Source organism: Coturnix japonica, chromosome Z (assembly GCF_001577835.2).
Source record: "Coturnix japonica isolate 7356 chromosome Z, Coturnix japonica 2.1, whole genome shotgun sequence".
Taxonomy (NCBI): Eukaryota; Metazoa; Chordata; class Aves; order Galliformes; family Phasianidae; genus Coturnix; species Coturnix japonica.
The window spans coordinates 32,362,681-32,387,561 of record NC_029547.1 but is presented as its reverse complement, the minus strand read 5'-3'; the positions used below and the strand labels follow the sequence as shown (position 1 = coordinate 32,387,561).

At 35.8% G+C, this 24,881-nt stretch overlaps 1 protein-coding gene across 2 annotated transcripts; it reads right to left on the bottom strand.

Annotated features, from left to right (window-relative positions):
• Window positions 1-1,482: 1,482 nt before the first annotated feature.
• ANXA1 (annexin A1) lies at window positions 1,483-17,768 on the bottom strand. Of its 2 annotated transcripts, XM_015849151.2 has the most exons (14): window positions 17,636-17,753; window positions 16,194-16,339; window positions 14,076-14,154; window positions 12,566-12,659; window positions 11,598-11,692; window positions 8,996-9,109; window positions 8,275-8,365; window positions 7,093-7,172; window positions 6,107-6,163; window positions 5,636-5,729; window positions 4,960-5,055; window positions 4,166-4,224; window positions 3,167-3,289; window positions 1,483-1,852 (listed from the first exon to the last, which is right to left on the bottom strand). In XM_015849151.2, the coding sequence occupies exons 3-14, from the start codon at window positions 14,139-14,141 to the stop codon at window positions 1,793-1,795; spliced, it is 1,029 nt and encodes a 342-aa protein (XP_015704637.1). In that variant the 5' UTR covers window positions 14,142-14,154; window positions 16,194-16,339; window positions 17,636-17,753; the 3' UTR covers window positions 1,483-1,792. The 2 variants fall into 2 exon arrangements, with proteins under 2 accessions (XP_015704637.1, XP_015704635.1); XM_015849149.1 differs by lacking the exon at window positions 16,194-16,339 and having other exon boundaries at window positions 17,636-17,768.
• Between the last annotated feature and the right edge of the window lie 7,113 nt (window positions 17,769-24,881).

Below are 24,881 nucleotides of genomic sequence, written 5' to 3'. Positions count from 1 at the left end.
TAAATAGCAAGACCAGGCTTGCTACTCTTGAGGCACATCTGAACTCTGCAAAACAAGACTGGAAAAAGCCTGCTTAAGATACGTACAAATTTACTACCAATCCTCAAGCTATATTATTTTTAAAGAAAAAGTAGCTTTTTTTGGGTGCGTTTTTTGCGTCTTTTGACTTTCCTGCTGAATGTACATACCTGTTGAAAAACAATTATTTCCTACGCTGATGAAATCAGACTCTAACCTTCTGCAGAGCTGAAACACCTCTCAATTTCAAAATAACCTATGTTTTGCAAGAAAGAGTCTCCTGATCAGGCCTAATAACTGACTTCTTAGAACTTAATTAGTTATTAACTAACTACAAACTACAGGTTTACTCTCTTTTTTTTCAAGGTGTGTTGAATTCTCTGGACACCTGCCTCTTAAGAAAGTGAATCTTTCACTAGTGACACAATCAAAACATACAGAGTGGTTTGTTCTGCTTTTCTCTGAAGCTTGTCAGTTATTAAGTGAGATATCTTAAACATAATTTGTGTGTGTTTATCTGTTTCGATGTTTCTCTGCTTTAGTTGACAACCATTATGTTTATTTCCCATAAGCTCTTTTGCCTGACTATCCTATGAAGAAACAAGAATTATGACCAGAGTTAACTATAGTAGTATGGGTATATGCATCTTGAAAAATACATAGGGTAGTTAAGAAAAATGAAAATAGCTGTCTCCGTGAAAGATATGTGGGAATATTCTATCCAGATGTCCTCATTCTAATATTTTCTTCTATTAAAAAAAATTCAACTTTTCCAGATATCTATTTCTATTATCCTAGATCATTCCAGTGTGAAACTGACAGCTTGCAATTTTTATCACAGAACAGCCAAGGTGATCTCTGATTTCCCAGTAGCTAAGTCTGCTGTTCAAAGGAATATTTGGAAGCCACCCTAAAAGAGACCACCAAAGTTTGTACAAAACTAAGAATCAACAAGCCTAATTCCACCAGTGCACCTGGGGTTTATAACTACCTCATTAGTTATCTAAAGCCTGGACAGTGACACAAAACAGAAAAAATAGAGGTAATAATAATAGAGGTAACAATAGCAGGTTTTCCATTTTGGAAATACTGTATAAGACCACCAGGAAAAAAGGAAAAAAAAAAAAAAGATCATGAACTGTAATCACTTCTTCCTTTTTTTTCTTTTTCCAACATAGAAACTATAATTAATATCTTTAAAGAGTAAATCAAATATAACTTTTTTTTTCATGTATTAACATTTTTAACAAGTCACTTTCAGTTAATTTTTAACATCTGAGTTCCATAAATCCTTGCTGAAGTGAAAGAAAAAAGTACAAAATCAACAATACTCTGATACTGTTATATTCTGTTTTGACTATTTAAATAATTAACTGTTTTGTTTTGTTGGTTTTTTTTTATTATTTCATGTACTGTGTGTAGACAAGCTGATAGGAAATGAAGAAAAAAAATGAATCTACAAGCAAAATTCACAGAGATTAATTTTATTTTTTTAAAGTTAGTTTGATTTTCTTAGATGAAAACTTCATTCTTTCATGATTAATTAAGCAAATAGAAACTTAATGATATTTGTTGACTTTAGATAAATAGTGGTAAAAAGATTTATTCATTCCATACAGAATACATTCAGAGTTCCAGGTTTTCTACATAAAAGCTGAATACTAAGTACAATTCCAAAGAAATCTCACTGTGTGAAGCCTGTATATTATATAGGCAGCTAAGGCTAATATAAACACCTTCAGCAACAGGACTTGAGTGCATCAGAGCAAGATACTTATTTATCACTTCCACATAAAGCCACCAGGATGGTTTCATAATCCCCTTTGAGTTCATCCTGTCAAAGTATAGAGAAGTACAATTGTTAGGATAATGGTCACAAGCAAAATCAATTTCAGTACATTTACTAAACATATGATATTCACATAAATAAATTCATCATTTTACAACATAATCCACAGCATGAGCTTGAACTGAGTACTCTCACTGAAGTGAACTATTCATTTCCCAGACAGGAGTAAATGTAAACAAGACTGACAAAAAACAAAATAAAATGTTTCTAGACATAAATGAAAAAGAGAAGTAGGAAATAGACAGGACTTAAATGTCCAGGAGGTTAAGTTTTCCTTCATTACACAAAGTGAAAATGCCTTCCTTGATCAGTGACATCTAGTGTTCATTCATACTAAAATACTACACATGTTCATTCATACTAAATCCAGTGTTCATCTGCACTAAAACATGATGAACATTTTATCTATGATTGTATGAGCCATTAATAGTCCAGTGATACTGGATTCACCAAAGAATGTCTTACTCAGCCATGAGAAATAGATAACTCACTGAAATTTGACATGCTATGTTTTCTCAAGTTTGAATCTATCGTACATATACTAAAGTATTATATACTGCAGACAACCTAGGCCTTGAGTCATTTGGATACATTCACCATTTTGATTAAGATGGTGATATTTCATAGAGAATTACAGATAACACACAATCATAGTGGAAGAATAAAAATGGTCTCCGTCATCTAAGTGAAAAAGAAGCCAACACAAGCTAAAATCAAGTAGGTACTTTAGTACATGTAGAGACTATGTTTTCTGCTCTCTTCCTTAATCATTAGCCTCCACAAGGGTGTTCTGCAGGTTTAGCTTTCTTCTAGTACCTCACTTGCTTCAGTTTTCTAGGAAATAAATTGAGTGGACTGTCTCCTTTAAAAAGATATTTTAGACAGTTTATCTCATTTTAACTAAGTAACCTGGAAAGCAGGACAAACAGACAGCAACTTAATAAGATATTTGCAGGAGTATTCAAACATGAAAAGAGCCAAATGCACACAGTTTACCTCACTAAGTTGTAAGATCGATTATGTCCACCCTCCCACTAACATGCTTTGTCTGCCCAAGTCAGGAGCTTGGGAATAGATTAATCTTTCAACTTTTGGTATCTACTATAAGATAACCACAATTAGCCAAAAAATTATAGCTTTTGCAACAAAAATATTGCACCATAAAGTAAGTCAGTTCTACCAGCATATGGATCTCTGAGAACATGAGTTACTCAGCTATGCATTATTCAGATAACTGAAAAGCATAAGAATTATCAAACATTTTTTACCATTCTGTAGCTCACTCAAGAGAAAACCTACCATAATTGCTTGGCGAAGAGATATACCATACAGACTCTTATAATAAGCCTTGATCTCATTCAAGTCTATTTCATGGCGTGAAACCATGATTCTGATTAGCTGTTTGTGTCGTGTTCCACTCCCCTGTAAAAAGTAATGAACAAATAAACAAAAATTAGTGCTATTTAAGTCATTGAAAAATTTTCCTAATTAAGATTCTTTCTGTTAATCCATATTTTTATTTATATTTTTATCAGTACAAAGGTCCGATTTCTCTAAAATATTTAGTCCACTCATATTGAACCTTCTAGTTCCAGTGTGGTTAAATTTTGGTTGTCTCCACCCTTGGACTTCTTCTTATGAATTTGTTTCATTTGCTTCCTAAAAATACACAAATCTTTTATCATGCTTGCTGAAAACCAGGGACAAGCTAGATTTCGCTGTAGTGTATTTTTGAGGTGAGTTTATTATTATTTATTTGTTTATTTATTTTAGTGAACTGTTATTTTCATGATTCTCCCAGCTGGTCATGGACCAGTCAAAGCTGATCCTTATCAAATCACAGGCGTTACATAAATTCCTGCATAATATACTGCTTCATGAGCCACATGAGCCGTAGTCAACTCAGGATCCAAAACAGTCAGATGTTTTGCCAAAGATTAAGCTCTTACAAGGTTCCCCTCCTGATCTATAGCTGCTTTCCTATTTCATTATTACCAATATTTTAGTGGTTACAAAAAATATGAAGACATTCAGTTAGATTTCTGTTACAGCGCAGAATATAAGATGTATGTGTGAATGGAGGGGTGCCTTCCTGAATACACACTGGCAAATCAACAGTTCTTTCTATGGAAGGACACTCAGAAATTTCAAAGGAGTGAAGTCAGGCAGAATCACATTGGATTCTCCTCTGCAGTCTCATTTTTATTACACAAAGATCTTGGAGATATCTAGCTCTATGTTTGATTTTTCCATTCATAAAGCACCCCACGAACACAAGAAGTTCTTTCTCAAGGTTACCTTCATTGCCAAGTGGAGTTTTTCAGCAAAGAAAGCTGGCTTGCTTGTGGCACACTTCACTATAATGAGACAGTGGAATTACTCATGTATATTATAAATGTAGAAAGAAACAAAATCAAAAACTGAAGAGAATTCTTAAAATATCTCAGTGTTCTCACTAGATACACAGATAACCTGTTTATTCTTTCACTTGACTTCAAAATATGGGAGAAGTAGCAGTTCCTTTCCTGTATCTGTTCAGAAGGCAATTCAATCACAGAAGAAAATTCTACTTTCTCTAAAGTCAGGACTGTACTTCCAAGCCTGCTGTCACAAAATGTAAGATGTTGCAGTTCTTACAAAGAAAAAACATGAAAATTCAGGTTCTCTACAGCTAAGCTGGAGGTTATGACCTGATATTTTGTAAGCACTTCACATCTGATACTAAGAGAGATCTCATTTGTTTTTATCCAAAGAATGCTCGACTGTGATGCAAAAGAGAAAAACAAGTTGAGGGTCTGCTTTCTTATCCCATCCCTGGTCCAAGAACAACAAGTAATTTAAGAGGTTCACCTTACTGCTCATGCAGGTAATTTTGAAGGTTTTAATATACATCTTTATCATGAATCCTATAATAGTACTTTCTTGAAGAACACCATTAAAGAAAATATATTATGTTTTTAATAACTATACGTAGTTAATGTCTTGCTTCCCAGTGAAGATAAACCAAAATGGTTTTCCATTACTATGAAGTAAAAGTTAGTTTTTCATACAGTCAGCATACATAATAACTTATTACCCACAGAAGTACTTACCAAGGGCAGTCAGACAGTTTTCAATATCACCTTTCAGCTCCAAATCAAGTACTTTGTTCATGTCATGCTTGCTGTATTTGGCATACTTCTGAAAGACTAAATGAGGGAAGAATACTCAGTGAGGAGTGATGAAAATATAGTATTCTCATTCAAAACTGACCTTGTTATTCTGTCTGTACTGCTATGGCAATGAACAAACATGACTGGTTGCAGTCCATCTTTATCATTTCCTTCAGCTACCACAGTGTAAACAAAAGCAGTACTGTAAGAGCTGATGATGTCAACATGAGGAAGAGAACTGTGCTAGGGTGTGGAGCTCATTTTCACATTAGCAGAAGAAGAGGTGATACAGTTATTCCACTGGAACCTGTACAGTTTTCTCACTGAGGGCAACCTGGTTTAAGGAGCTGCACCATGTGTTTGGAACCCAACCACACTGATTCACTCTTCTTGTGTTCACTAGTTTTGTGAGTAACATTTATGTTAATAAACTAAGTGATACTGCTCTTTACTAGAGTGAAAAGAATGGCAGAGTGGCCAACTGCGCCATTAGGTCATCAAGCATAACCTTCATAGCAGTCTTCTAACATCTTGGAAATCTACATAATCTTTGAATTTATGAGCAGGCCATGTTCAAAACACAATTCCTGTAAGGAAAAAATTTCACACATCCTACCCCTTCGAAGATGAGGGTAGCTTCTTGAAGTAAGAATGGTAATAAACACACTGACATCCGCCCCTTTTCTTTTCTCTCCTGCTTCATATAAGGCCTGCCATAGACACAAAAAATAAACTTTAAAAAAATAAAATTAAATTAAAATGGTAAAGTTAACATTGGTATAGTAAAACCCATATAGAAATACTGTATTCCTGAGGATTATTTGCTCCCAATACTGACCTCTACCTTAAAAGCTACCGTAAAAGACGTTTTGCAACATTTCTGAAGTTGGCTATTTAAGTTTTCATTTCAGCTAGCGCACCTCATGAACTTTGGAAAATAGCACCCCTCAGAAAATATTGCTACATAATATACAACTGTTTGTCGAGTTTGCATTGCACAAGTGGTGAGACAGAACATTCACAGCCTGGCAGAATTTGTAATAGTGTCAAGTAAAGAAACTCTGCTGAGTGCTAAGTGTAGTCTTACCCTGGCATCATTGTCAGCAAGATCATCATTCACATAAGGATCTTCAGTTCGGTCACCCTATATAAAAATAAGAAAATCCACTGTTAGTTAAAATAATCCAGTTCAGTAAAATTCAGTATTTTAGAGTTCTGATCTGCCATATTCATCAAGAACTCAATATAGAACTGCAGACAGCTGCAGTTATGTTAGTTATTCTGTGAGTAAGCTGACATTTTTGTTAACCAATCAGAGCTCCCACTTCTGGGGCCACCAACAGTGTATTTCTGAAATCATACATTAGAATACATTGATATGAGTGTCTTAATGTGAAGTTACAATCTTTAAAGCTGTGGCACGCTGTCTGATGACCACTGAGTAGACTTCTTCCAAGGTGATTTAAAAGGAAAACAAAAAACCTAAACCGTGCATCATAAAAATAATACTATGTATGTACACAAGAATCATGTACACATACTCAGCAGTGTTGGCACCAAATATTCATGTATTCTAAAAAGTTATTTTTACTTCTTAGCTCCCATTCTTCAACTGAACTGCTTTCAAGCATCCATTCACAGTACATACATACATACATACATAAAATATGTCAATTTATTAGAACCCTGAAACTACCTCACAGGAAAAGCATTTTAATGGGTAGCCAAAAAGGTTTAACAGGTAGCCAAAATAAGCATTTATTCCTTTTATATTTCTAGTCAGTAGATATTCTAGCTGTTTTCTCAAGTCCTAAAAGACAGCTATCACTGAAAAAACTTAAACATCAAATTAATAAATTATAATAAACAACACATATACATTTCTTTAAAATCTGTCTGAGATAGAACTTATTGTAGCTTGTTGAAGAATCTTTGCATATGATCTATGTTATATGAGAAAAAAAGCAGCACAACAAAATAAATAATAATTAAATTCTTATTTATTTCACAAGTTTAACATAATCCTGACAACATTACTGCTAATGTCACTGAAAATGTTTAAGTACAACATACCTTGGCTAGAGTAACCAAAGCCTTTTGAAAGTCTCCAGATGTGTCAGAAATTATATCTTGTGTCAGATCTCTCTTCAGTACTGAAGTCAAATGAAGAAGAATAATAGTTTGTTTTAAACCATGACATCTTTATTGCTCTTTTTTTCCCCATCTTTCCTTAAATATGCTCAATAGAATTGTAGTTTTCTCTTGTTTCATTTTGAGAAAATAGATTTTTTGTGTGTTGTCTTCTTAACCCTGGGATGTGCTATGAAATTGGAGGCTAAACCCAAAAACTGTTGAAAATGTTCACCTTAAGGTACTAACACTTAGGCTCTTGCTTGTGAAAAAGAGGTGAAAATAACAATAACAAAGCCCCAAAACCTTGAAACTTTAAGATAAATTTGTCTCTCATTTTTATATTTGGTTGCACTGTTCAGCACAAAATTCTTCTGAGAAAACAAACAAACAAAAACAAAACAAACAAAAACCCCTATTATTCGTTGTTTCTAACTGAAATTTTGATTGGAAAGTTGCTTATCATTCCATAAAACATGAGTTAATTAGACAACATTGACCAATGGTAGCAAATAATACATATATGGGAGAAGACACAGTATGTTTTAGTTACCTCTCTGAACATTCTTTGCCCTCAGTTCATAGATTATTCCTATCCTTCAAATTATGAGTTGTTAATTCAGTACATTTGTGTCAAGGTCAGTAAGATGATCTTTCAACCCAAGCGATTCTATGATAAGATCTTAAGAAGGAAGACAAGGCATAGCAATGGAAGAAGAGGACCACTGAGGATTTCCTTGTATAAAAGGCAACTAAATGTGTTAACCATTTCAAGAAATACTCAGAGTTCTAGCTGGAACCATGAGTCTTTTCCTAATTTACTGAGACCTATGTAAGCCAGAATTCATCACTATTCCTTCCCTATATCTTCTTCAGTTTTATACGTAGTTTTACTTGTATCCTAAAATGTCAGCTCCTCTTTGAGAAGTAAGGTTCCTACAGAGTTTAGAGAAGATATGCATAACCCACTCTAGTTTTTTTTCACTCCAGGAATTAAGCTTGCACAGATCTGTTCCTTACAAGTGCTTTGATAAATAAATAACAGAGACATGAATCATTATGGGACAGGGCTTGGCCATTGTTCAGTCCTGCATACCATTATACTTCCTTGTTACTTTGAATTACCTTCTTTGTAGTATCTGCTGGCTTCTCTGATTTCTCTGTTGTTTCTTGATGCCAGAATCTCAATTAAAGTGTCTTCATCGGTTCCAAGCCCCTGTTAAAAATGATTGAATTTTTAAAATATATTCTTTATTGTAGAAAACTCATAATTTAGAAAAGAAATATATATATATGATGAGAATCACAGAACAAGACATACAAAGGAAAGACCTTTTGCTTTCATAAAATATTGTAATTTCATCTCACTTAGAACTCATTTTTTTTGGAATCTAATATCATGCTGATATCCAGTGGAACTGTTAAAGTGACTAAGCAACATCCATAAAAGAAAAGAACACAAAAACTGGTGAAAAATGCATCTTTTCCTTTCTATTTTAAGACATATGTAGACACAGTGGCATTCTAGCACTTCATCAGCAACCGCTTTCCAATTTTCAGAAGACAAGGAGAGCTCTTGCTCACAAGAGTAACCAATCTTCTCCAACCTTGAAATTCAGCAGAGATTGCTATCTAGTTTCTAGTGACTGGTTGTGTATAAGTAGCATCATCATATTTTAATACAGGGATGAAATTAATATTATACACAAGCTTATACAATGTGCATCCTGTGGCACTTAAAGGTCCTGAGAGTTATTTATTACTTATTATTATATTATTACTTATTATTATTATTATATATTATTACTTCTCTCTAGCAAAAGCTTCTCTCAATTTTTTGCCTTACCTTCATAGAGGCCCTTAATTCTTCAGCATCAAACTGAGCTGGAGTTTTGAGAAGAGCAACAATAACATCTTCCAAGTGGCTTTTCAGCACCTTTTTCAAGTCTTCTTCCAGACTCTATAAACAATAAGGGAGAAACTCCGTGTCTTGTTTTTAACTCAGAATTAATTTTCTTCATAATGTCTAGTATGCTATGTTTTGGATTTAGGAGAAAGATAATGCTGACAACAGAACATTTTAGATTTTGCAAAGCAGTGGCTGCATTAAGTCAAGGATTTTTCAGTTCTTACTGCCCAGCCAGCAAAGAGTTTAGTCATACAAAAGAAGTTGGAAGGTCTAATAACCAAGACAGCTGAGCCAGATTTTTCAAAGGGTATCTTCTACATCACATATATCTTGGTATCACATTGAACAATAAAACTGGGGGCAGTCAGACATAGCATTGAAATTGCTGTTGGTCAGGGACTGGCTATGTATTTGTTGGAAGTGCTGAGCAGTTGAATTTTGCATCACTTATTTTGTGTACTCCTTTATTATTGTTTCCTTTTTCCTTTGCTTTTCTGTCCTGTTCAGCTAAATTTATTGCAACCTACATATGTGACCCATTCTCAAATTCCCTCCCCAGTCCCACTGAGGGAGGAGTGAGAAAAGAGCTGGGTGCTGCTTATCTTTCTGTCAGGTTATGCCACAATACAATGAAGCCATTAAATTGTTAAAAACTGCTGTTCTGCCATAACATGAAAAGTAGCCTAATCTGTGATAAATTTTAGTGTACATCATACTGTTAGCCACAAGAATTACAAACCTCTTGAAACTTCTGATTTGTCATCTTAATGTTAACTAAAGAGGCAGGGTTTTACAGCAAGTATTCACCCATTGCCCATCACATTCCAGAATTCCAGAATGGCTGAGGTTGACATGGCCATTTGGAAGTCATCTGGTTCTACTCCCTTGCTAAAGCACTGACATCCAGACCAGTTTGGTGAGGAACATGTCCTGATGGCTTTTGAAGACGTATGAGGAGGTTTCATAAGCTCTCTGAGAAATTTATTCCAGTTTGTGCCCATTGTCTCTTGTCCTGTTACTGAGCACTACTGAAAAGAGCTTGCCTCTGTCTTCTTTGCATCTTAAGTTTTGGCACATATGGACACTGATGAAATCTTCTTCTGAACGTTCTCTTTTTTTGGACTCCAAAGTCCCATCTGTCCCAGATGCTTCAGTCTCTTAATGATCTTAGTGGCGCTATGTTGGATGCCTTCCAGAATATCTAGGTCTCTGATGAACTACCACTTTTCAAGGACTAACGGTGCACTAACTCCAGTCTTCAAATGCAATTTCAATTTAGATAAGATATATAGTTCTACCTGGACAAGTTTTTGTACAGGAAAAAAAAAAAAAAAAGAGCAATTAAAACCTCTTGCAGAAATGTACAGTCATTTTCAATCTTCCAAACTACAGGGATTATTTCATAGAATCATAGAATCACAAGGTTGGAAATGACCTATAAGATCACCTAGTCCAATCATCCTCCCTTTACCATACCTACAGAAAACCCCTAACCCATATCTCCTAGCTCCCTGTCCAGACGCCTCTTGAGCACTGCCAGGGATGGTGACTCCACCACCTCCCTGGGCAGACTATTCCAGTGCCTGACCACTCTGAGAAAACAAGTTCCTTCTAAACCTCATCTGATACAACCTGTGGCCATTTCCTCTGGTCCTGTTTGTTGCCTGGCAGAAGAGGACCAACACAACCTCCCTTCAGGAAGTTTTAAAGTGCAATGAGGTCTCCCCCGAGCCCCCTCTTCTCCGGGCTAAACAATCCCAGCTCCCTAAGCCTCTCCTCATAAGACTTGTGCTTCAGACCCCTCACAAATTTTATTGCCCTTCTCTGGACACATTCCAGGGCCACAATGTCTTTCTTGTAGTGAGGAGTCCAAAACTGAACACAGTACTCAAGATGCAGTCTCACCAGAGCTGAGTACACATCACCTCTTTCTTTTCTCCTGCTGGCCACACTATTTTCTTATACAGGACAGGATGCTGTTGGCCTTCTTGGCCACCTGGGCACACTGTTGGCTCTTGTTCAGCCAAGCATTGACCAACACACCCCCAGGTCCCTTGTTTTGCTATGCAGAAGCAGAAGCTCACCGTTGCCTGTACAGTTCTCATCAGTGTTGATATAGCTGTGAAACAGATTTATAGTCCTATATCTTTTCCATACCATTTGGTGTTCTATCTGGACATAAATAAGTAATGAATACTTGGCCCCTAAAGTTCCCATCTTTATTCATCTCAGTATACATAAACATTCACTCTCATTTTGCAGAGAAATCCTTTGAAAAATTTAAAACCTAGAGATCCATAAGTTTAAAATTTATCTTTTGATTTCAGAAGGATTGCCATTAGGATTGTCAAGTATTATCAGTGACAATATAGTGTCAGGATTGTCAGGATTACTATCACTGCTACAGTTTTCCTGAATAAGAAAAGACAGTATTACTGATATCTTCTGTTCTACAAGGTAAAAGCTGTTATACTATAGCTGCCAGGATCAATATTCCTATTCCACAAGCAAATTTAGACTCAACTTGGTTATACTGTACCTTTCCCTTTGCCTGTTGATAGGCAGCTTTGATCTGCTGACGTTGAGCATTTGTTCTTTTAGTCAAGATGTCAATGATGGTGGCTTCATCCACACCTATAAATTACAAAATGATTGCTAGATTAGAAATGTTACAGTGCACCATCAAATAACAGTTGTAATATTTGTTTGTACTGTGTCACATTTTGATTGCTTGACACAGCAAAGTTTAACCAAAAGGAAAACTGTACTCATCTATTGAGTTACAAGAGATGCCATGAAGAAACCTGGTTGATTCCCATAGAACTCAGAAGCCTATATTTCTACAGTTTAGTATAAAAAAGACTGAAAGTGATCTGAGGGCAAAACTAAACATATATACACATACACATACACATACACATACACATACATATACATATGCATATGCATATACACATACATACATATATATATATATATAACAGAATTAGACAGCATACTTATTTAAACTCAGCAAGCTAAACTGAAAAAGGTTTCAAAGCACAGTTATAGTGTCAAATGTTATCTTCATTAAAGAGAGAAATGTAATAGAAACACACACTACTTAATAATGTAATGTGGGCATATCCACTGTCTATGATTCTATGGAAATCAAATTATAAAAAGACTCAATATAGTATGGTATCTTTTGTGGTTTTTTTGTAGTTTTGTTATTTTGTTTCTTTGGTTTTTGTTGTTGTTGTTTTTTAATATTCTCCAGAAATTAAATTCAAGAAATTCATGAACTTTAATGTGGTATTAAGACCTGAAATTGTAATTCAATGTTAGACTATCAAAGAGCAAGGATTTTTACCAGGTGAACTAACTAAATGTCTTTCTGGGCTTTTAAATTTGAATCAGCTCTACTGCTTTCCATTCCCTGTGGCTCTGATATTTCATTCAGAGCTATTCTCAAGATTTTCTAAGGAAGCATCCTAATGTAGCGCACTAAGCATTTACTCCACTTACCCTTTACAGTAATGGCTTTATCCAAAGCAGAAACATCAGCTGAAGGATCAAAGTTTGGGTACGAATGTACTGCAGAGCCACCTTTTGAACTTTTCTACAAAAAAAAACAAAAAACAAACAAACAAAGACAAAAAAGCTAATTGAAACAACATTTATGCACATAAATAGTTTTACTTGCCTTAATAAGTCATGCATTTGGGATTGTTTACCAAGGACTATAAAGGAAAAAAAAAAAAAGCTTTTCATTGTAAAATAGGTACAATATGGTATGATCACTGGATCTGTTTTTATTTTTGTTGGATTTTTTTTTTTTTTCCAAATTCCTACTATTAAACAGAAAATAACTTTTATATTCTTTTGAATTCTTACAGACTTTTTTGGGTAATTTGTGTCCTTCAAAATAAAACACTCCTAGAATAAAATAAAATAAAATAAAATAAAATAAAATAAAATAAAATAAAATAAAATAAAATAAAATAAAATAAAATAAAATAAAATAAAATAAAACACTCTCCTAGAATATTCTAGGAGAATATTTCATAGCTCCCATAATAATGCAATTATATTAGTTTTAAAGTCCACATAATGACAATTAAATTCTACAGCTGCTCTCAGCAAAGTTCTACTAATTTTCTCTCTCACTGCATGCAAATTGACTTGTACATCGTATAAAGTGACTATGGTAGAGGTAACATTGTGTGTAGAAAATACAGTCCAGGTAAAATCAGAAAAATCAGAAAGTGAGAAATCCATGAAGATCCACATCACAAAACATTATTTACTGAAAATCACCTCTACATTCTATTTTCTTCAAGATGAAAGTTGCTTTAAAGCTCTCCTTTGGCATGCCTCATTGCTGACATTCATTTGGAATTCTGTTATGGCAGGCTGGAGTGCAATGGAAAGGGATCTGAGGAAGACTCTCCACATGCTCCTATTGTGATAGTTCTTTTCTCATCACCGTAATATTCCTTCTAATCAGGATCAGTACTGATCATCTGAGATGTTTTACTACATACAATGATCTTTCCCACGCATGTGACAGTAAGTCATGTAGTAATGTTTATTTCCTCCTTTATGTTCCAGAGCTCCAAGAACTGATGTCCTGTTTTTCAGATTAAGCATACATATTTTTCTTATGTATGTCATCAGAACAGGCTGTTACACATTCACACTCTATACGTTAGATTTAATGAGGATGACTTCAATGTGTCAGTAACCGTCCACCAGAAGTGGCAGTTCCATTACAGCAACTAGTTCTACCTTGAAACTGATTTGTACAAATAAAGGTCTTTTGTTTATTTTTTAAAATATGATTATAATAAATATGTGAATAAATTATTAAAATATTACTATATTAGGATGCAATCAAATTGGCTTCCAGTTCTAAACAGATGGAATGTTGCCACTGCTTTTCCTTCCTTTTTGTGTATTGAAGACAGTCAGTAGCATATGGTATTAAGACACATCTAAAAGCACTAGGAAATAAGTACATGGTGATAGCACTTACAATACATTCCTGCTCCTGGTTGTCCATGAACCATGCCTGCTTCAGAAATTCTGATACCATAGCCATGTTGATAGAGTCTCTGGGAAGAGATGCATCAAGTTATAAAACATTTTTCCTCATTTTCATCACCAATGGAAATCAAGATTTGACATTCATAAAACCTTTTCTCTTGAACTGTGATGTGCAGGGCTTTGTTTCCCAAGTAGTGCTATTGGAAGATGGTAAACTTTTGTTACACTTCACAGGTGACACTGTGGTTGGAAACTTACTACTCAGTTGTACACACTTAAGCTACTTCCAGAAATTTTGGATCAGAAATAGAAAAGTAATCTATATGCATGGTTGGTATGGCAATATCTAAGTACTGATTTTCAAAGGAATGTTAACAGAAACAAATTAAACCTCTGTCTTTTTCATTTGTTAAGGTTTTTAAGTTGCTCATGTATATTTCTAACTATTTGATTCTGTTAAACTTCAGTGTTAAACAATGTTTATGTTGTTTATTGAAATTGGAGGCCTTGTGTGTTGTATTAAGGCAGAAAATAATTCTCTTAAGTATACCCTCGTGTACTTTCTTAAAATATCTCCTTAAGAAAAATAAGTAGAAATAGTCTCACATACACTATCACATACACTGTTCCTGATTTCTTACATACTTCCTCCAGTTCTACAGAATAGATTGTTACTCCTTCAAAAAGAAAAAAAACAAATACAAAACAAAGCAAACAAACAAAAAAAAAACTTTTCACCACTCAAAAATGAATGACTTGACACTGACCAATGAAAATATTGAACTGTTTGTGATACAATGACATCATTGTGAAGAATATTCTCTTTCCTAGTAAAATCAGTGATGAAACAGAGCATAAAGTGATCTTTTATCAAATAAAGTATTTTTCAGTCAGCTCAAAGTTGATGTTTTTTCATCAAAATACAACTTTTCCAGTGGAAACTCTAAGGAAGTGGTTTTAATGCTTTGTTCTAAAGCTTACATGTAAACAAATGGATAAAAATATCTCTGCTGGTTAAACTAATTTAGAAAAACTTTTCACATTATGAAAAAAAAAAGAATAAATAAAGCTATTTTCAGTGGCATGCACTGTAATATAATGAAAGCTTTAGGGCACAGGAAATATAGAATATATACAAAATTATTTTTAAAAAGTAAAAAAAAAAAAAAAGAAAAAAAAGAAAAAAGTGATGTTTTCTCTGCAAACATATGTTTGTTATTTATGTCCTGTGATCAATATGAATGAAACAGGGTCATTTAAAGCAACAAACTCCTAAGACCATTCAATATGGTTGCAACTCATCTGTCTCTTTTCCTTACAGGAAAGCCATTCACAGTTCGCCTCCAGCTCAGCTCCACCCTTTTCTCCTATCGCAAGATAGGATCAGCCTACATTTTCTCTTCCCCAGAAACTCATGATTTTGTGCCCTTCCGTCCACCCTGAGGGCACAAAAATCTCTTTCTACACTGCTCAAAAACCTGAAACTGGCTCCAAGACTATGTTTATGTTATCAACAGTAGGTGTCATCTAGGAAAATGATCAGAATATTGTGCGGGTTGTGAAGACCATCTTCTACAAATATCACTTCCCAAGGATAAAAAAGACATTCTTATGAAACCCTAAAAAAAAAAAAAATTAATCAAGATTACGGTGAATCCTTTATTACCATTGTATTAACATCACAAGTATATTTGGTCAGATGAAGTACTGTAATATCTGGAGTTTTGTTGCATTTTATAAAAGCACATATAAAGACCACATGCAGAAGGCTGAAACTGTTTTAAAGTCATCATTTTGTGTTGAGTCAAGTGGACCAGCAAGGACATGTATGTATGTGTCTGCAACTAATACACCCACTCTGTACTCCTGTTTCAAGCTATAAAACAAAGATTCACAACACCAGACCTGAGAGGGGTTGGAACAAAAACTTCATTTTGGTTGGTAGAATAACACTTCTCAAAAATAAAGTTGATGGAGCTGGCTCCAGGAAGAACTGCTAGAATCTATGTTTCTGCCTGCCCTAGAGATTTTGCACCTTGGGATAACCAGAAAGAAAGGCTACTAGCCTACCCTACCTTGGGTTTCTCAAGCCTCTAAATCATTATACCTGCAAACAGATCATGTAAACAGTCAAAGTAGATGAGAGTTGAATGTATATTCAAATTGCTATTTTAATTTAATGTGAAAAAGATATGGAAGAACTGCTGATTTTCTGCTGTATCTTCTCCTTCATTCTTAAATCCACATCAAAATCTATGAAAATGGAAAATGAAAATATATGTATTATCTTCAGAGATGTGCAAACAGAGTCATCATAGAAAACCAGGGTACTCCACAACCAACATCTGTTTCAGAGTTACTCATTTTAATGAAACATGTTCCTAGGACACATCTCCTACTTCCCAGGCTGGAAACTGTAGGCATTCAGTTGAGAGGATAGAAGATTGTGGATTTATAAATTCTCAGTTTGGAAAAATAAAAATAATAATAATAAAATTAAAATAAAAAATAGAAAAGTAATGCTTTTCACGCATTTTACCATTGAGAATTTGAATGATCAATGTTACAACTTGAATAAAAAATGAGAGATTCAGATAGAAAACTCTAGCTGTTGCTTCACAGTGTGAATTTCAGTGTAATGTCATTCTCATTCTATTTCTCAGTATCCAGAGTTGGACACACTCCAATTTTTAGAGGTTTTGAGAAAATGCACAATATTTGTTGCAAATATTTTACTTTGTATCCTCAGATACAGCTATGTGTCAAACTACACTACTCTATGCTTATTTAACCATAAAAGACATATAATTTCTGGTATTGTCCAATGCTAGTTACCAGGATTTTGATAAAAATTCCAGGTAACAAATTGTATCAGAAAAGCAGGCAGTAGACATAACAAAGTTTCCTTTACAGTGGGAAAGTCTACTGAACATAAATAACATGTCAGTGAGAAAAACAACCTCATCTTTGGAAAACCCAGTGGAAAGTGTTAGCAGAACAAACCCTAAATGATGTATCTCCTGCATACGTGGCGTTTGCCTAAGTTATGAGCTGTAAAAACAGAGTTCTTCTCTTATGTCTCTCAGAAATCCTTTGCCTCATTTTCACTCTTTTATGAGGAAGGATTTCTTTACTGTTCCAAAGCAGCAAACTGTTTCTGTAGTAGCAGCTGCTTCTGAAGTTAGCATACAAAGCACTATTTTTTTTTTCTGTATTACTCAGTTTTACTGCAGAAAGAAAAAGCACAAGAAACAGCCTAATCTAAATAACCATAATTTTAGTCATTTAAGCAACTTATCTTTAATTTGTTGTGTAAGGATGAAAGAAAATATAAACAAACAACACCAACAAAAACAGTGATTGTCCAAGACCTCCTCTGCAGATGAAATATTTTAAAAACAGAAAGAATTTATTTTGCCCACACCCATCTTTTCCTGTGATAGCAGATCCAACCCACAGAAAATTGAACCAGGTCTCTTGAAAAACACACTAGACAGTTCTTAAAGTCTGTCAGGTCTACAAACAGCACTAAAGAACTACAAAACTTACCTTCCTCTTCACAAGTATTACTTTTTAGGATGGCGAAGCCAAGATAAGTGTGCAGGCAGCTAGTGAGGCTTTTATTGTGCCAGGCAGGAAACCCCACCTAGCAACCAGAGTGTTTCTACAGCCCCAGCAACTGGCTGCTTTTTGCTAGCAGCTAAATCTGATTGCTGTCCAAAACACGGAACCACACAGCAAAAAAAGTCATTGCAAAACTATGTGCTGGGAAAGCAGGAACAAAAGGGGAAAAGACAACTAATGAATGCTCTTTGGTAGCTTTTCTCCCTTGCCTTGCCCACGTCTGTCACTGTAGCAACTGACTTAAGTCTTTCAGTATTAGAAGAGAGAAGAAAAATATGCTGAATTAAGTTTTGACATATCTGAAACAATTTTGAAGTTATCTCCTTCCTCAGAAAACTTTAAGAGAAAAGTCAAGAAATGAGTAGAAAAGAATCAGTTTAGGTTCAACTGTCTTCCAAATTCCAGTGTCTATTATCTCTTCTTTTTCTGTTCATGAACTCAGGACAGAAGTATTCCAAGAATAAGATACTGAAACTGAATAACCTTACAGTATATCAAAATAGCCTTTTTTGTTGTTGTTTTGTTCTTGTTTTCCTTTTATGGAAACAAAATACCTGGAGCCAGGCAGGCTTATTAGAAAGGCAACAATTTAGACTTACATAATTAAAATTTGTTGGAACATTCAGATTATGCTCTAAAGTTCAAAGTGTGAGAGAACTTTGCACAAGGCAAGTGAGTTTTCAGCCTGCCAGAAGCATTTTTCTACAAGCGCTTCCTTGCTGTGCTGACCAGACACATCTTCCAAAGCACGTCCTGCACAACACCATATTGTGCATCACTAACATCTCAGGTTGGCTCAAAGCATTATGCCAGTGAAGAAATACCAGTTCCTGAAACAGACACATTTGTAGCTACCTGTTTGGCCTCCTAAATGCTTGTTGCCTCGCTTCCTGCTGATCAGAAGGGTGATAACTTCAGAAGGAGGACGTGTGTCTGATGCTGAGAAACATGTATGAAGAGAATGCCAAGATGAACAGATTTTGAGAATTACAATGGATTCCTGCCAATTCCTTAAATGAATCAATTAACTGCAAATTTTTCTTAAATCACACGTATCGTATAGCAAGCACAAGCCTTGCTCTGCTCAATATAGCATTACCTAGTTTTGTAGAAGCTGTAAGAGCCCTGTGTGTGTACTCTGGAATTTGGTTGCCAGGCCTCAGTCAGCTAAGGATCAGCCAAGCCAGGGCCCTCATCACACTGGGAGCAAGGCCAGAGCCTATGTAGTGCTGTGGGAGGTGGTGCTCAAGCCCATTGTAGGAGCTGCACCCCTGGACTTGACCTTGCCCTAACCACCACCACCCTGGCACCTAGCAGCCAGTCATTCCCATGCCCATCTCCACCCCGAAGGAGATGCATAGTGCCCAGAGATGGAGCTAGCCTCATTCCTGACAGGGTTTTAGGACTAAACAGGATCCCAGGTCCTTCCATATTATCTGCATAGAGAGCCACTATCAGCTCTCAGGGTGTCCCCAAATTCCCAACTCTATGATGAGAGTTTGCACTTCTTTTTTTTCCTCCAAAATTCACAAAGTATTTGACAAGGGTATTTCAGTTATTTTCAGTATACTGAATAACTGAGGACAGTAGGAGTTGACAATAATACTATGAGCAAGCTGTCTACTTGCTTTCCATTTTGCTTATTTATTTATGAACTGTGAAGGATAGATTACTCCTGCCCTCCTAACCTTCATATCAGTACTAAGCCAACAGTCTTACCTCAGTCATTTTGGATATTTATGCAATTTGCTCTTTTTATCAAGGGAATGTTTGCATGTTTGCTTTGTCTATAACTAAACATTTATATTTGCAATGTTTAAATGGAAAAGCTGGAAAAATGTGTGTATTCTGGGTATTCCTAAGTTTTCTGAAGTGCAGAAATAACAACAACAACAACAAAAAAAAAAAAAAGCAAAAAAAAGCAAAAAGCAAAAAAAAAGCAAAAAACAGTTTACACAGACTCGGAGCCTCCTTGTTAGCTATTGGCATTTTCTGAGGAAAGAAATTAAGACAGAAATATTTGCTCCAGACCTGAAAGAGAAGGAAATATTGTGTCACAAGTATGTAGTAACACATTCCTCCCAGGCTGACTTTGTTTTCTAAAACTCTTTCTCAATAATCAGACTATTGTTCCATTTTCCCTGCAGCATTTTAACACTTGTTTTCTACTCTATTGTCTATTAGGCCTGTGTTTCTACTTTTGGACTGATCTGACATGAAGGCATTTCACTTCAGTTCTTTTCAGGATCTGATTGTATGAGCATTTTCTACTCATTTAAAGGGTGGAGATGTTGAGTCATCTTCTTCCTGAAGCTGAAGTGAGTCACCAACTGATAGCCAGAGAGCTTAATTGTGAAAAAAAAAAAAAAAAAAAAAAAAAAAAGCTTTAGCATGCAATGTTTAGTTTTTAATAATAAACCCATCACTTGTTTCACAAAGTTGCAATTGTGCAGATCTTCAGGATCTGGTATTCCTTTCCTAGAAGTGGCAAAACATGCAGCCACTGACACTGTGTAAGAGAGATAAAAAACCCTCTTTATTTATTGTTAAACTAGGTAAGATGAATCTTAAATGCTGCAATCACTATTTTGATATAATAGCCAACCCTATATAGAATACAGTTTATGCTGAGAGAAAGAGAAATGTACTCAGTATGCAGTAAAAGTAGAAAAACAGTCACTTTTCATGATTTGGTTAATTCAGTTTTACAAAATATACGTTCTGAGGCTGACTCAAGTGAGCAGATAGAATTACCCCGAGTTTTTCATACTACACTAGATGATAGCACAATGATTCAGTAATTTAGTTGAAGACTGAGAGGAGCAACAATCCTTACATATATTCCAGAGGGCAGCACTTCCCCTTCTCTAACTCTGTGTCTGTTCTACTGGGAATTCTTTAAAGAAGAATTAAGTTTGGGAGTGTTTGGGAAAGGAACATTCTACGTGTGTTCAGACAAATGACTTCATTTTACTAGCGACCTTCAGATTAACTACAATATAAGCATTAAATGAAAACTGATGCTAGCAAACTGAATTGTTCTGAATTAAAATAGTATTTTCCTGCAAGAACTGAGGCAGACAAAAAGTCATAAAACATAGATCTCTGCCTGTTTTCCACCAGATCAGTCACTCCTTTTGTGCAAGTTCAGGACAAGCCAGAGACACCTACAATCTAAATCTCTCATGTTCTGCACGTTGTGACTTTAATTAATCCTCACTAGTGTTTACCCACATCCTATGAAGCTGAAGAAAAAAAGACCATTCCACTTCTTTATACAGCAAGGCCCTACAGGGCAACTAGCTGTACTCATATTTCAAATAACACATACAGTAGTATAGACTATGTACATTCAAGAACATGAAGTATTGGTGCTTTATGAATTACACCAGTCCTACCACAGGCAGCAGTACTTTCAAGAGAGCATTCGAGTGATCCTAGTGCACACCCAGTGCTTCTTTCATTAATACATTTTGACTACTTTACAAGATTCTTAAAGCAAGCCTCAATTACATTTTTCTGAAAAATATATTTTCTGTGTACCAAAGTACTGCCTTCTCAGATTTTATCTCTTACTTTAATATTACATTAAATTTCAATTAGATTAGACTTCAGCTGTAGAGAAAATAATTATATGATAATATATTTGATATTATTCACATCTAATTTATATGACTATAGACAAATCTACTTACAGTCTGGCTGTGATCTTTTGTATCCATATTATCTGATGTTATAGGCTGGGTGGTATAGAGTTTCAATATAAACATGTTTTCTTTATAAGACATCATTGAAGTAAAAATAATATATATGAGACAGCTAAACAAAGCTGTGTTTTATCTGTGTGTTATCTGTTAAAGAATTTATTTTCATTAATGTATAATTTCTCATTAAGTTCATGGTTCAGATGCAGGCCTCTTTGCAAGACTGCAAATAAAAAAGATTAGCTAACAAATGTTTTTGTGTTGATACCAATCAAAAATGATTCATAAATATTTTTGAAGAATTTTCTAACTGGGATTCTGTTCTTACACTGCACAACATACTTATCATTAATCTCTCTCTTTCTTCTTGGATTAGCTAATAAAGTTGTAATGAAACACTGAATCCTTATCCTCTGACAACAGGAACTCCATACAATTTTTGTCATTAGTTATCTTTAACACTTACTACTTATTTAGTCACAGTAAATAACTTTCCATAATTCTAAGGAAATGTAAATGAACAAAATGTAAAGGCAGTTTTTGAGTATTATGGTAGGCTGTAGCTTGGCTATTCCAGAAGATACAAAATGCTAGAGAGCTGTTCCCCTACCTAAAGAAAAAAGGAGAAAAAAGCCCATACGGTATTTGAAACAGGCAAAGCAACTGCCTGTGAAGTAATGACAAGATGTCATCATTTCAGGAATTAGACTCATCTTACATGAGCTAGCACTTTATCAGCCATTTAATATAACCAGGAATTATCTTCAGGATGCATATTGAGAAACACATCCAAAAGCTTTTTTGACTTGTCAGACTGCCTTCGAAGTAGAAGCCCTGAAATCACTGGTTGTGTGTGCCAAAGTAATTTATATGAGAAAATTTTTGACCTTCTAGGAAAGCTCCAGGAAAAAAAACTTTGGAAATCCTGGTTGCACAAATCCTCCTCCAAATCACAACAGAGCAAAACAAACTTTTATGGTAATAACGTTGTGACTATGGTAGTAATTCACTGAGGAAGGATTAATGTAGTACACTTGCAGTGGGAAGTGCTTTGTAGGTAAGATGAGAAAGTGGAAACACACATGTTTTTTACTCTCCTAAACAGTCTATAATGCCAATCTGAGGAGCATTTATAGTAACAGAAGTGGCATTCAAGAAAAGGGAATACAAATGAAAGAACTTTATGCAATTGAACTATATGTAAATTCTGTGGAAATTTCTGTGTTCTTAATGATCAAAAAAAAGTGGACCTAGAAGGGTAGAAACTGAGCAGTGTTTTCCTCTGAGCATAAAATAGAGTTTGGACAGTGCTCCATATCTTAGAGATTCAACTCTACTACAAATTTCTGTTGTTTTAACTTCAAAGTAGTTATGACAACAATAACAAAAATTTAATGAACAAGTAAACAGCCTGTGGTGTTGCCATGTGTAGATTAGATTTATTTATCTTGTGTCTTATTTGCAGTTCTAATATTGATTTGATCATTCAGCTTAGCTTTACATCTACTGCTATTTTCAAGCTCTCTTTTTCATTTAAAGAAAGTTAATACATGATGCATTTCAAAATATCTGCCTGCTCAAGTTGAGCCTAGAGAATGATGATGGGATTGAGGGTGAGGTAGAAGTGCATCTACACCAATGCATGCAACATGCGCAACAAACAATATGAGCTAGAAGCCATTGTGCAGAAAGCAAACTATGACCTAGATGCCATTACAGAAATGTGGTGGGATCACTCCCAAGACTGGCTATATAAGCCCTCCAGAAGTGACAGATGAGGAAGGAGGGACGATAGCATTTTTGGTGAAGTCAGGATAGGGGCAGCAAATCCAGTACCCTGGACTTCTGGAAGGATGATTTTGAAGTATTCGGGACACTGGCAGAGAGAGTCCCTTGGAATTCAGTCCTGAATGATAAAGAAGTCAAGGAACGGTGACCATACCTCAAGAAGGAAGTCTTAAAGTACAGGAGTAGGGTATCCCCTAGTGCCACAAGATGATCCAGTGGGGAAGAAGACAGGCATGGATACACAGAGAGATTCTCCCAAGGCTCCAGGAGAAAAACAGAATGTTCCTTCTGTGGAAGTAGGGAGAGGCAACTCAAGGAGAGTACAAAGAAGCTGTTAGCATGTGCAGGGAGAAAATCAGAAAGGCAAAAACCCAGCCTGAACTCAACTTGGTCATTGGGGTAAAAGAGAACAATATACTCTTTTCTAAATATATTAACAGCAGGAGAATCTCCATTCATTACCAGATGCAGAGAGGAACATGACCAATGTGGACAAGGAAATGGAGAGTCTCAATGCCTTTTTTACATCTGTCTTTAAAAGTCAGACCATCTATCCTTTGGGTACCCTACCCCCTGTCCTGGAAATCTTGAATGGGGAAGCATAATAAACCACACACGATTCAGGTAAAAACTGTTAGAAACCTGCTACTCCACTTGGATATCCACAAACCCATGGGGCCAGATGGAATCCACCTAGGGGTACTGAGAGAGATGGCAGAAGTGATTGCCAAGCCACTTTCCATCATCTATCAGCATTCCTGGTCAATCAGAGAGGTCCTGGGGGATTGGAAGCTTGACAATGTGGCTCCCATCTACAAAAATGATCATAAGGAGGATCTGGGAACTGTAGGCCTGTCAGCCTGGCCTCAGTGCCAGAAAAGGTTGTGGAACAGATAATCTTGAGGGAGATCACATAACATGCGAGGATCAGCCAGGGAATCAGGCCTTGTCAGAAAGGAAGGCAGGTCAGAACCTGGAACAGAGAGGCTAAAAGACAGTGGAGAGGCAACAGACCTGTTGGTATTGGCTGATACTCATCTGGACATGAGCCAGCTGTGCACCTAGATGGCCAAAGCCAGTAACATCCTGGCTTGTATCAGAAGTAATTTTGCCAGCAGGAGCAAGGAGGGGGTCATCCCCTATACTCTGCACTGTACATTGAGTACTGTGCTCAGTTTTGGGCTCCTCACTACAGAAAAGTCATTGAAGCTCTGGCATGTGTTCAGAGAAGGGCAGCAAAGCTGGTAAAGGGTCTGGAGTGCAAGCTGTATGAGGAGCAACTGAGGGAACTGAGATTGTTTAGTCTGGAGAAAAGGAGGCTCAGGAGAGATCTTATAGCTCTCTACTACTACCTAAAGAAAGTCTGTGGTGAGGCAGGAGTCAACCTCTTCTCCTGTGCAACTATCAGCAGGACTAGAGGGAATGGCCTCAAGTTGTGCTAGGGAAGATTCAGGTTGGACATTAGGAAATACCTCTTCTCAGAGAGAATGGTCAAGCACTGGAACAGGTTGCTCAGGGAGATGGTGAAGTCATCATCCCTAGAGATGTTCAAGAAACTTTTAGATGTTGTACTGAGGGCCATTTAGTGGGAAATATTGGTGATAGGTGGATGACTGGACAGGATGATCTTAGAAGCCTTTTCCAAACTTGATGATGTGATGATTCTACGATTCCATCTT